Here is a 13,219-nt window from a genome sequence, read left to right as displayed (position 1 = left end):
CTTAGAGGGGGTAGGGTGTGCAAAACTGGCTGTGTGCAAAATTATACCAAGACACCATCTTACAATCAGTTCTTCACTGGCATAATTTAGGGAAATGACCACAACCCCAACTTAAGGTATCATTCTAAGAATCTGGAATTGTAGGAGCAAGGTTCCTCTACAATGCCCAGCCTTCCACAAGGAAATGTAATGTAAAAGAAGGTATATTAACCCAAAGCACTCAGAAAGCTCATTTCCAGGGCAGACGTCTCAGGGACTGAACCTGGCTCCTGTGTTACTTGACTGCTCAGAGAAGGGGCTGCGACATGACTTACTGGGTTCAATGGAAGTTAGTTGCACAAAATGACAGCAGGACTCGTTTCCCTAATTTCTTGTGCACATAAAACTCTGATGACATCATTGGCAATTTTCGGCGCACAGCACAGGAAGTTATGTCTTCATGCTATTAGGTAATGTGTTCATAACAGTTGTTTGTGTTCCTAAATATTCAAAAGGCATTATTATATTGCTTTCTACTGGAAAAACTCAATTCCAACTTAACTTCAGTAAATGGAAAAATAAACTTCTCACTAATGAGCAATACTTTACCGTGAGCATCGTCACTGCAAAGCTGAACTCAGAAACTCACTGTAGTTAGCTTTTACCCTCTTATTTCTGACCCTAAAATCCTTGTACTAGGCAATGGGCATGTTCTAGGACAATTCTAAGAACTAAGAATTCTAGGTGATACTAAAGTCCTAGCTGGCCAGCTCCGATTTCTGTTTATAGAGATAGACACAACTCAATTAATCCTAATGTGCTGGGGAGGGGAAAAGTATTTGAAAGAAATCCTGTGATCTACAAGCTCCTCCTCAACATTTGGAGTTCATTTAAGTAATGCTTATTAAATGGCAGGGTGGAAAGATACATGGCACTTACTATATAACATAGTGTTAAAGTTGAGAGATCAAGATTAATTGGGAAATTACACAAATTCACTTGCAGCCTCCAGCATTTAAGGTCTAAGAAGTTCTGATTCAGAGGTGGTATCCATAACTCTGATGGTCATGATAAATGTATATTCCAATAAAGTTACAGTTGTTCTTGCTTTGATTTTAAGTCAAATAATATAGACCTAGGCCCTGCAATATTAGTAAAACATCTACTGTTGTGTTATATGTGATAGTGCACTACATTATCTTGCACCTCCCACTTTTAAAAATCCTAATCCGCCCCTGCTTCTAAACTGCAAAACAAACAAGAATATTACAGTACAGACAGAAACAACTTTACTTCCTTCATGAGGATGATGAAGTTATGAGAAAGGGGCAAATAAACTGCTCTTAAAAACAAACTACTCCCTAAACTGTTTGAAAACAGCTTTATTTAGAGTAGTATACAACATACATATGAACACAGACAAACAGATAACATGTATCTTCAAGAGGCTGGAAGAGTAGATTAAATAAAAGAAGACAAATGAACTCTCATCTAGTTGAAGATGCAATAAGAACTGAAGGAAAAATCTACCACACACTGCTTTATGCTCTTCTATAAAAAGTTGCTCTATCTCCAACCTATCATCATATTAACATTACAAATATTTATAAATTAGTCAGAATTTCAATATTCAAGTTAAAATGTCATTAACAATTTCTGATGTAGCAAAGGATAATTTTCTGTTTGGTGGCATTGCTGTTAAGCAATTTAGATCTGCGATATATTGCAGATGTCAGCACTAGTGCTTATGTCTAACATATTCAAGGGAAAAAATTAGTTTTTCCCCACTAGAGGCATCATTTGGCTTGAATACACATTCCACACATTTTTCAGCAAATATTCAGGAAATCAGGCATCCAATGTGAAGATTAATTTTGTGAAATTAGCTTGTTTTCTTGTTTCTTATTTTTACTGGTGTGATTCTTCTAGAAAATGCCACCTCTTGGGCATGTATATTACAGGGAAACAATACTTAGAATTTGTCACAGCAATCTACAGAAATACCCATGTATTTTGTTTTATTTTTTGGCTTTTTTAACAAAAATAAAACTTCTTTCTTTGTAAAGAACCATCTTAATTCAGCCTTTGTTATTCCTAGGGACCAGAGAAACTCAACTATTAAAAAAAGGCATGAATCCAGGAACTTGGGTGCACAATAAACTGTTCTCAGGTAACTCAAGCAGGATTTTTAGTGTCATAAAATGCTATTTTTAATGGCAGAAGCAGAAAATAAACCATTCAAATCAAATTCTTAGAAAGTAACACAATAGTCTACATTTTCTTTGTGTGGCAGCTTCTTGACAGATCAAATGTGCTTCAAATCTTAATCTTCTGCTTCATACCTAAAAGAAAGAAATGAAAGCTAGAGTATATTTGTTTCTGTAATCTCCTCAATGACTCTCATACCAGTCACTGATTCCAATTTCTATTGGTGGCAGTTGCACAGGCCCACTCACAAACCTCAAGATCCACAAGCAGCCTCAGAAAGACCGTATGCTCAGGCAGCCAGAATCAGCAACAAGTTAGTCTTCACCACCACTTCCTGGAAGCCTTCTCTCTAATGAAGTAATGCTGCCAGGCATTCCCTCAAGCCAGGGGATTCCTTCTACCTGACATGAACCAACGTGCCTCTTCCTCCCCCACTTAATGCAGGGCCACCCTCTCTCTATTGTATCTATCCTTTTTCGCCTGCACAGGTTTGTGGGTATTGCAAGCTTGCCAGAAGCAGCTACCACTCATTCTGTGTCTTCATATGTGGATCTTGGGGTGGGGGGGAAAAATGCTCTGACTCTTGACCATAATCTTTTGGAAGTGATATGTATCCTTATAATATTTTCTTTTCTATCATTATTGTCTCTGCCATCTGACTGCACTTCAGAGGTAACCACCAAGAGCTGCTGGCACAGATTCTTCTGAAAAGTGTAATTAAAAAGCAGCCCTGATGTTCTGAAGAGAACACTGGTAAAAGCTGGCATCACCAAGAGCTTGAAGAACAGCCCTCTTGGCTGAAGAAACAAATCTGAATTTATGATCTAGATTTAGAGAATGTTTTACATTCATAGAAACAATAAGGAGGCAGAGCAAGCATCTTGTGAGGAGAGATGAAACACCACCACTTACTTTGAAAGTCTTTTCCGTAGCTCCTTTATCTGCTCATTCTTCTTGGTGAGTATCTCTTTCATGTTGCGGTAAGCAGCTGTTTGCTGAAATTTCTTCTCCAGCTCCTGCACAGCAGAAAACCAGTGCATCATTTATGTATTTTAAACTAACAAGGATTGTGTGTGGGGGGGGGGGGGGGGGGGGGGGGGGGGGGGGGGGGGGGGGGGCACTCTAGCAGTGGCTGCTTGCAGACTTCATCTCCTACAGCAGCCCCCTGGTCAAGCTGCAGGCCTCCACAGCAACAGGGCTGCCATGGAGACTGAATTTTTTTAAGTCTAAAATTCTGTTCTCTCACTTCAGACCAGTGTTCAGTATGCTTTTTCTCCAGGTCAAAACTCTTGCTGCAGTTGCTATCTAAATTCCAGTTCACATCAAATCAATATTAAAGTGTTTATATTGGTATTCTGAAACACTTTTCTAGCTCTCGGTCATGTTGTTTGATATACAACTAGACTTGCTTTCTAACATTTTGTGTATGTATGATCTTGTCTTTTTTTTTTTTTTTTTTAATACCAACAAAGCTCTTACATGAAGAAACCAGGGGTATCTGCTTGCACAGTGCCCACTACAATATAGCTGTGTATAGGTATACCAGTCAGATGGACACCTTTATTAAAAGTAAAAAACTAAATTTGTCAGACACTGAGATTTGGGCCTCTTGGGCATATCAACAGCTACAAATGCTAGAGGTGCACTGATACAGATTTTTTGAGCCAATACTAATGGCCAACTATTGACCAGCCATATCGGCCAATCTGATTGCTGATGCGCAGCCCAGCAGCTTGGAGTAGTGTCCGGCTGGTAAGTCTGTTGGGAGGAAGGGGCATGGGGAAGGGAAGGGCCATGGAAAGGGCAAATTGAGGCCCCCACAGTGAGGGAGGGAGCAGGGCTGGGGCAGGGGATGGAGCCACGAGCCGCTCAATCAGGGGTTGTGGGGAAGAAGGAGGTGGCAGCTCCTCCCTATGTTTACTATGAGGTATAAGGCACATATTTAGTCTAAATGCAAATGGCCAACAAGCTAACATGTACACTATAATAAGAAGCTAACCTTTTCAGCTATAGATAACTGGTCCTGAACCTTGAGTAGGTCATGCTTTGTTGTCATTAAGTTCTCCTCCAAGGACTTTTGGTTTGCAGTATTGTCATTCAATGTCTTCTCAAACTGGCATTTCAGAGTAGCCACTGTATTTTCCAGTTCACTGATATCCTGGGTTATATTAGCCTTCAGAAGAAGAATCAGTAAAATATTTATTCATGATTTCCCCCCCAAATAATTGAGTCCTGCATTTAAAATGTGCTGAATACATTCAAAACAGTTTCTTTAAAAGTTGCTTTAAACAAATATTAAGAAAACTCAGAATCCAAACTACAGTGGATTCTGCTTTATAGAATCATTGGTTAATAGAATCAGCTGCTTATTTGAATCAATATGGGGAAAACAAAACCATTCATATATTATGTGTAAAAATCACTCACATTAGAATAACAATTTTCAGTTTTTGGAATCATTTACTGGAGCAGCACGGGAATTTTGCAGCCCTCTGCAAGCTGGCAGAGTTCCAGGTTGCAGGGGGCTAGGAGGGAGCAGGAGGAGGGCAGTCAGGCAGGGGGCGCCATGTACATGTACTAGACATGCACATAGCCACGCAGCAGCCTGGAGAGCAGCTCTCACAGGTAAGGGGAGGGGAGGAGGATGCAGGAGGGGGGAATTGAGCCCCAGCAGGGAGAGAGGGAGGGAGGAAGTTGGGCAGGGCCGGGGCCCCAGCCAGGAGTGGGATGGGGTCATGGGCAGTTTGTCTAGGGAGCAGTTTGTGCATGTGTGCCTGCTGCGTGCACAGTAGCTTTGAGGGGCGCTACCCCACACCACTGCCCTCACTGCCTGCACCCACCCCAACCCTGCACACAGATGTGGGAGGCCCGGGTCCCCCCTGCCCCTCCGGGAGTGTGCGCTGTGCTGGGGAGCTGGCCCCAACCCCGCAGTGGCCAGCAGCAGGTGGGGAGCCGGGCTCTGTTCTGCTGCTCAAGCCACCGCCTTCTGCCAGGGGAAGGGGGCTGCAGACACGGGTCCCTGGCACTGTAGCCCTGGCAGCTGGGGGCCCCCTCCGGCAGGGCTGGGGGGCAGGGGTGGGGAAAGGAAGTGAAAGGCACAAGCAGGGTTAGGGGGCTGTGGGGGAGGAGTGAGCATCTGTGTTCTTAAAAAAATGCATCTCCTTTTAATGGAATCGGCTGGTTAATAGAATCAAATCATCTTTTCCAATAAGAGGAATCCACTGTAGTAAACAAAACAAAACACTGTATTTAGACTTTTTAAAAGAAAAAAAAAAAAGTCAGTAGATACTATTAAAAAGGTGAATGGAAATACACCTTTTCTGCCTAGCACAAATTTCAAGTTCTCAGAGGCTGCTTCATTTTACTATGGGGGGCACAGGTAACGGGGGTCAGTCACAGCCATGGGAGGGGGCAAAGGCAGGTGGGACACACAGGGAGGGCAAAGGGTGCCCCTTGTTCCCTACCACTGCTTTCCCTGTCACAGCAGTAGGAGGGAAAAGGGAAGCAAAAAAGACAACCAATGATTTTCTTATTAGATAATTGTCTTATTTATATCATTTTGGGATCACAGGAAGTGGGGGTAGGAGGGACCTCATAAGGTCATTTAGTCCAGCCCCTGCTCAAGGCATGATCATCCCATACCAAGCCATTCCAGCTAAACACATACCTAACCTACTTTTGAAAATTTCAAAGGATGGAGATCCCACAAACTTTTCTATGTAGCCTGTTCCAATGCCTGACCACCCTCATAGTCAGAAAAGTTCTTAATCTCTAACCTAAATTTCCTGCTGCAGCTTGAGACCATTGCTATTACTCCTAACCCCTACAGCCACAGAGAAAAGCCCATCTCCATCATCTCTGTAATCAATCACCCTGCAAATATTTGAAGACTGTTATCAAGTCCCCCATCAGTCTTCTCTTCTCTAAGCTAAACAGCCCTAGTTTTTTTAGCCTTGCCACATAAGTCTTGTCCCACAGGCCCTTAATCATTTCTGCTGCCCTATGCTGGGCTGTTTCCCAATGATCCACACTTTTTGGGGGCCCAAAACTGGGCACAGTACTCCAGGTGAGGTCTCACCACTGCTGAATCACTTGCCTTGATTCGCAAATGATACTCCTGTTGATACAACCAAGGATGCTATTGGCTTTTTTTGCAACAAGATCATACTGTTGACTCATATTCAGCTTATGATCCACTGGAACCCCAGGTGCTTCTCTGCTGTATTTCTGCCTAGCCAGATGTTCCACAGTCGGCATTTGTGCCATGTATCCATGCACAGAATCTAATTATTGGGGGTAGTCTTAAATTCAAAGTCATCTTGGACTCAGATAAATACAGTATTGATTAGAGACATGGCCATCATCTATCCTAGGCTGGGATGATGAAGGAAGTTAAGAATATGTATGTATCCTGAACTAAGTTAAACTGGACCATTAGGGCATGGCTGAATATTAGTAAAATAATTAAGTTCACTGTGCTAAATTATACATTGATACCAACTATATCATAAAACAGATGCTAGCCATGTAATCATTTTAAAAAAATGTGTAGTATATTCCTTCTCTTTATTCCCATTAGCAAAACATGTTTTTTGTAAGTTTCAGAACAGAAATAATTCCAGTACGGTTGTCATTATTTTGACAAGGAAATCAAAATCCTTAAAGACAGCCATTTAAAATAACCATGAATCTAGTAGACTGACTGAAAAGTATTTCAACTGGTGTAAATATTTATTCTCAAAAATATAATGGATTCAATTAGATATGCATTCTATGAACAGGAAGTTAAAATGCTAGACAATAGGTAATAATGTAAAGGAGTTTCAGGTATTAAGCATCCCAGAAAACCAAGCTAAGGATGCAAGACTTGGCCCTGATTCTGTAAGTGCAGTTCCATTTGTGGTTGTATAAGATTAAACAAGCCAGATAAAGAAAATATTGGCTGTGATGTGTAATCAAACTCTGTTTAAATATTATCATTGTACTAAATAAAATATTCTAAAAATTATTTCAAAGCATGATAGTGCACAAGTGAAATAAAGTACATACCATAAACCATTTAGAAAGCAAAACAGAAAGAAATTTGAATTAAAATATGAAAATTGGAAGGGCATATATACATTTGAAATATCAGGTTCAACATTTTTTCTTAAAAATACACAAAAATAAACTAAACATATTTCCAATAATTTGTTAAAGCTCTTTTGAAATAGGCTTTACAATTTACCATTAAGAGAAGAAATGTACAGATTTAAAAAAGATGTCATGGGAAACTAAACAGATTTTATTCAACCAAATCAACCAACTGAGGTTTTTAAATTTCTGTGTTTTTCCTGCAACAGTTAATCATATTTTATCACCAAATTTTACAGACGTTTAAGGACCTCAATTCAAGTAGTTACAAATTAACGCAGAACAATTTTTGACAGTATTTAATTCATTTTAAGATTATTTTCAATTTAATGACCATGGACTTGATTCATATCCACTGAAGTCAACGTAAATAGGAACTTTGCCTATAGTGGTATAGGTTCTGGGCATATGTGTATATTTGGATTTAAGTTTTTAAAAGTCTGAGTCTGATGGGAGCCAGAAGCATAGACCTTTTTGGAAAGTAAAACAGCATACCATACTCTACTGGGGGGAAAAAATGGTATTTTATTATTAGAAAGGAAATTAGGTATCAAAAGGGAAAGCAAAAGGGGAAAAAAAAACAAAAAAACCACACAAACAATTTGAAACAAATGCTAGTTAAATTAAAATTAAGTTTTCTGACGAAACTTTCCTTTCTTGCTTTAGAGAACATAAACATTCTAGAATGGTACTTTTGATAATCTCTTATGTAGGATCGTAACTGTAATTATTAGGACTATGGTAATACTGGATTGAATTTGTATGTGCCAAAAAGCACTAACTATATCTGTCAGGTCTAATCTAAATGTGTTGGCTTTCTGAGCGCTTATTTTACCTTTTCATCTTGAATCGTCTGTAAATCTTTCAGTGACTTTTCTAGTTTTGATTTTTCTTCCAATGCAGTTGTAGCCTGAAATAAATTAGGAACAAAGACCAATAAGCTTTTTACTGAAAATAAGAGAGGTCATAATCTTTAAACATTTTTGGGTATATGTATATGTGTACACACACATTAAGCATTTAAGGGCAAGATTCACAAAAGAATTTGGGTTTAGAGATTCTGAGTGTTCCCATGCCTACAAGTTAGGTACCTGGCAGCAAGAGTGGAATTCACAAACCCAGTCTAGGTGCTGAAGTTCAGTTGGGACAAGGGAATGGACATTCGATTTGTGAAACCCAATCAGCTGTAGGCAGGTTATGGATACTTAAATGCTTGGTTCAGCCAGGATGGTGGCACCTTTGGACATACTTGATAGTGGACCCAAGCATTTCTGGGTGAAAATTTAGGTGCCTGGGAGTACTGAACTCCTATTATGATTATGCAGGATCTCTACGAATTCTTTTTTTAGATCTTTTGCCAAATCCCCCCCCCTTTTTTTTTTTAAGACATTTTTGTACACATTCCTTTGTGAATTTCGGCCAAGCTCATAATGAGTTTACCTGTGTTTCTATAGTTTTGAGTCTGGTCTTCAGTTTTTCATTTTCTTCTTGAAGTCTTGCAATTTCCTTGGATAAATAAACAAGCATTAGATTGACAATGCTCACTCTTGCATGACTGAATTTAACTTATTTGTAGTCACTTCCACTGTTTGGGGGGGGGGAAGTAAATATATTCTGTGGTTTAGAAAGCTAGGTAACTTGCAAAATGGTTAAAAAGATGACAATCATCGTGGGACACTGGTCTCTCTCCATATGGATTTAAGCCTGCAGACTCTAGAGCATTTTGCCTAATCTGGCAAAGAATTTAAGTAGCATCAAACCTAAAATGATGGCAAATATTAACTACAGTTTAATCCAACCTCAAATTAATAGGCATTTGGCAATTTATTCTCCATCTCTGTTCAAAAATATGGTACAGATAGTAAACTCTTGAAAGTCAGGAAAACTCTCCATAAAATTCTCTCTTAGCTAAGGAAGCCTTCAGTAACTCTCAGAATTTTTTTTTAAGTTGTAGGTGAAGACTCAAGTTAGAAAATAACATAGCTTAAATATTTAAGGTCCACTCTGCACATGCTTTACTTTGTAAACACGAGACCAGTTTTGCTTACATATATTCCTTAAATGCTTAATATTAACATTCATTCTTTAAAAAAGTGACACAGTTACATAAGTGTTTCTAGGATAGGGAGCTAAAGAGTTCACTTCTAATGCTATATTCACTATGGGAGGTCTGCTATTCAGACATTTAAGAATTGCAAAACATCACAAGCAATTTGACTTTATTTAAATCCTATTTTTTCTTATCAACACCATTTCACTGAATACTGCACGTAATGGCAAGCCAAGACATTACAGCTACTCCTCATTTAACATGGTAATTAGGTTCTTGAAAAATGAGACTTTAAGCAAAACAGTGTTAAGCGAATCCAATTTCCCCATAAAAATTAATGTAAATGGGGGGGTTAGGTTCCAGGGAAATTTTTCCCCAGTCAAAAGACATCATATACCTGGGTCTGCAGCCCCCTGACCCCACTCCCCCGTGCTGCAGCCTCGGGCAGGGCAGCTCTCCACTGCTGCACGCACTCTGGCAGGTAAGTGTGGGGGGAGGGGTGAGAGGGGGATTGAGGCCCCTGTATGAAGGGAGCTGGGCAGAGCTGGGGCTGCTCCCCAGCTAGGTGGGCCTTGGGGCCTGGGGCTGCAATGCATGGCTGCAGGGCCCCAACGGAGAGCAGGATGGGCCACAGGTGGCTCAATCAGGGGAGGGCCAGCTCCCCGCTGTCGCGCACAATCCCAGCAGGCAGGGGACCCACGCCCCCCCGATCTGTACCTGGGGCAGGCTCCTGATGCGGGCTCCCATCCTACTTTCCTACTCCGGGACCTCCGGCAGCCCTCTGGGCACAATCCAGCATGACTGGGGACACTGAGGTGGCATGAGCACCTCCTTGCTGCTGCACGCCTCCCCCACCCCCGCCATGGCAACGCACCTCCTACTCATCAGTTGTTCCAAGGGGCACAGCCCCTGCAAGCAGGTGTGTCACCAGGGCGGTGGGGGGGGGATAAGGGATGGAGCTTGGACTGGCGAGGAGATCCCCATGCCGCCCCACTGCTGTCTGCCACATTGGGTTGTGCCCGCAGAGGCTGCGGGGCAGGGAAGCAGGATGGCAGGGAGCAACCCACACCGAGAAGCTGGTAGCTGCTGCCAGCTCCGACCTGCTTCGCTCCCTGCAGCCTCTGCAACCCTGTGGGCACAACCCAGCGTGGCAGGCACCATCGGGGCGATGCGGTGATCTTCTTGCCGCTCCAAGCTCCCCCCACCGCTACCCTGGCGACACGCCTCCTGCTCGTGGGGCTGCATCCCTCAAAGCAGTGGCACGAGCAGGGAGCGCGGTGCCAGGGTAGCAGTGGTGGGGGCTGGGGGGAGGGAAAGAGATCACAGTAGCGAGGAGATCCCCGCACCACCCCACTGTCTCCAGCCACACCGGGTTGTGCCCACAGGGCTGCAGAGGTCCCAGGGCAGGGAAACGAGGTGGAAGCTTGCGTCTATAGCCTTCGTCTGCTGCAGGTTCAGATCTGGTAGGTTGCAAGTCCCCCCTGCCCCCCGGAAGCGTGCGCAGCAGCAGGGAGCCGGCCCCACCCTCCAGATGAGCCACCTATGGCCCATCCTGCTCTCTGCTGGGGCCCTGCAACCATGCATTGTGGCCCCAGGCCCCAAGCCCCACCTGGCTGGCCAGCAGCCCCAGCTCCCTCCCTACAGGGGCCTCAATCCCTCTCCCCCTCCCCCACCACACTTACCTGCTGGAGCTGCTCTGCAGGCTGCCTGGTGCCACGTGTATATACATACATGCACATTGCACCCCCTGTCTCACTAGCAGGTGGTGGCCAAACAATACTATAACAGGACATTGCATGACTTTAAACGAGTATGTTCCCTAATAGATCAGAGACATAATAACGAAACAATGTTAACCAGGACAACATTAAGTGAGGAGTACCTGTACTGATATAAATGATTCCAGAAGTTGGATACAGATATCTTAATGGATTACACTTTAACATTAAGACCTCTAAAATCAGATTCCAGTGACACAGATCAGAGGCTATAAAGTATGTACTCAGAAACTACAGAACAGATTTTTCTCAACATTAATATCTTGAAGAAATACTTAAATGCGATCTCTCTCTCTGGATACATCCTTTAAACCTTCCTCTCTGTATAGGGATTCCAGAAAACATTCATACTATAGAAAAGGACTGCCTTTGTAACACTGTCGCTGCCGCTCTCACAGGTCTGTTCCAGCTCAGTTATTTACTGCTTCTTGTTTGGTGTCATAAAATATAATAGTGCGTCACAAAACAAAGTTAGCAGCAACAGTAAATTTACCATTGCAACTTAAACTATGAACTAGGTTTAAAAAAAACATTTAAGCAAAACTGCAGTGAGTCCCATACATAGTTGCTCATATTCTAATCGTGTCCAGTTACAAACAAAAGTAAAATGTATTAATGAGAAAATGCATGTCACAAAAGAAATATCTTATAAATAAGGATCTTGATTTGTCATCTTGGTGATATAGGCTAAGAGAGAAAAATGCACTTCATCCTTGAAAATCTTTTGATTTCCTGCATATTGAAAAGTTGTTATAAGGCAAGCATGATTTCTTTAAACTACTAAATAAGTTAAAAAATTTAATACCAGTATAAATGGTTCTTGAGTGCATCAACATTAAAAAATTGAACTCGTTAACAGCAATCTTGAAAACCTACAGCAACTGGAAAATCAGAGATCTGCAAAATCAAGGAAAGGCAAATTCTAACACTTTCCTTTTAAATTGTGATTTGTGTAGAAAAAGTTTAACCTTCGGCCCCTGTTGCTGTCCCCTCCTTTCCCCCTGAGAAAAAACAAAACAAAACAAAAACACAAACCCACAACCACCTTATGGAACTTTACTTTTAGCAACCTGAGAAATTTCTGATCTTCCACTCATTTCAATGAGGTGTCATACCTCTTTTAATCTACTTTCCAGAAGGAAGTCTATTTTACTGCAATATCAACAATATGTCAGGCTCCCAAAAATATATTCATTAAATGGAGATAATGAAACCATAATGGATTTTACTAAAACGTATGTGCAAAAGAAAATTTCATAAATGTAGTGCACTCGGACTAGGCACAGACATTATTTTTAGCAGTATAAGTGATCTATACCCGTAAAAGAAGTTTGACACACAAAGACTTTTTTTTAAATGGCGGAATCTGGTCTAAGATTTGGCCCCTCCACCAAAGGATGACTGACTGTGTGTTATTTAGGTTGTTGTAGTTTTTTTTTAAAGTTCTGTAGTACACTACTATAACTTCTAAATGGCATCTGATAGATTACAGAAACAGTAGATTCTAAATTCAGCAGAATAAATCAAAATATGCATTTATCACAAATATGTCAGAAGATGGAACTCCTACCTTGTTTAGCAGCTCTGACCCACCTTCATTTAATGGAGCAAGTTTAGGTTTAACGAGTTCTGCATTGGGCTGGAATAACAATAAAAATAATAGCATTATTTTTCATAGATTTCATAGACATTAGGGCTGGAAGGGACCTTGGAAGATCATCGAGTCCAGCCCCCCGCCCGAAGGGCAGGAAGTCAGCTGGGGTTATAGGATCCCAGCAACATAAGGATCCAATTTACTTTCAAAGGTGTTCAATGTAGGTGCTTGAACCACCTCCGACGGCAGGCTATTCCAGACTTTGGGGGCTCGGACAGCAAAGAAATTCTTTCTTATGTCTAGCCCGAAACGGTCTTGCAAGAGTTTATAACCGTTTGACCTCATCATCCCTTGGGGCGCTCTGGTGAACAAACGTTCCCCCAGGTACTGGTGGTCACCCCTGATAAATTTATAGGTGGCCATCAGATCACCCCTGAGCCTGCGCTTTTCCAGGCTAAAGAGCCCCATGGCTCTCAG

General features: G+C 41.8%; 1 protein-coding gene across 1 annotated transcript in view; it reads right to left on the bottom strand.

Moving 5' to 3' along the window:
• Positions 1–1,344: 1,344 nt before the first annotated feature.
• Positions 1,345–13,219, bottom strand: part of LZTFL1 (leucine zipper transcription factor like 1) — a 23,418-nt gene continuing 11,543 nt past the window's right edge. Inside the window, exons 6-11 of the mRNA XM_019508881.1 lie at positions 12,719–12,787; positions 8,761–8,826; positions 8,156–8,230; positions 4,187–4,360; positions 3,100–3,203; positions 1,345–2,321 (exon numbers count right to left, since the gene is read on the bottom strand). Coding sequence (XP_019364426.1) covers positions 2,303–2,321; positions 3,100–3,203; positions 4,187–4,360; positions 8,156–8,230; positions 8,761–8,826; positions 12,719–12,787 — 507 coding nt within the window. The 3' untranslated portion in view covers positions 1,345–2,302. The remainder of the gene's footprint in view (positions 2,322–3,099; positions 3,204–4,186; positions 4,361–8,155; positions 8,231–8,760; positions 8,827–12,718; positions 12,788–13,219) is intronic.

Source organism: Gavialis gangeticus, unplaced genomic scaffold, assembly GCF_001723915.1.
Source record: "Gavialis gangeticus isolate Ggan-Ray unplaced genomic scaffold, GavGan_comp1, whole genome shotgun sequence".
NCBI lineage: Eukaryota > Metazoa > Chordata > Crocodylia > Gavialidae > Gavialis > Gavialis gangeticus.
This window is presented reverse-complemented; position numbering and strand designations above follow the sequence as displayed.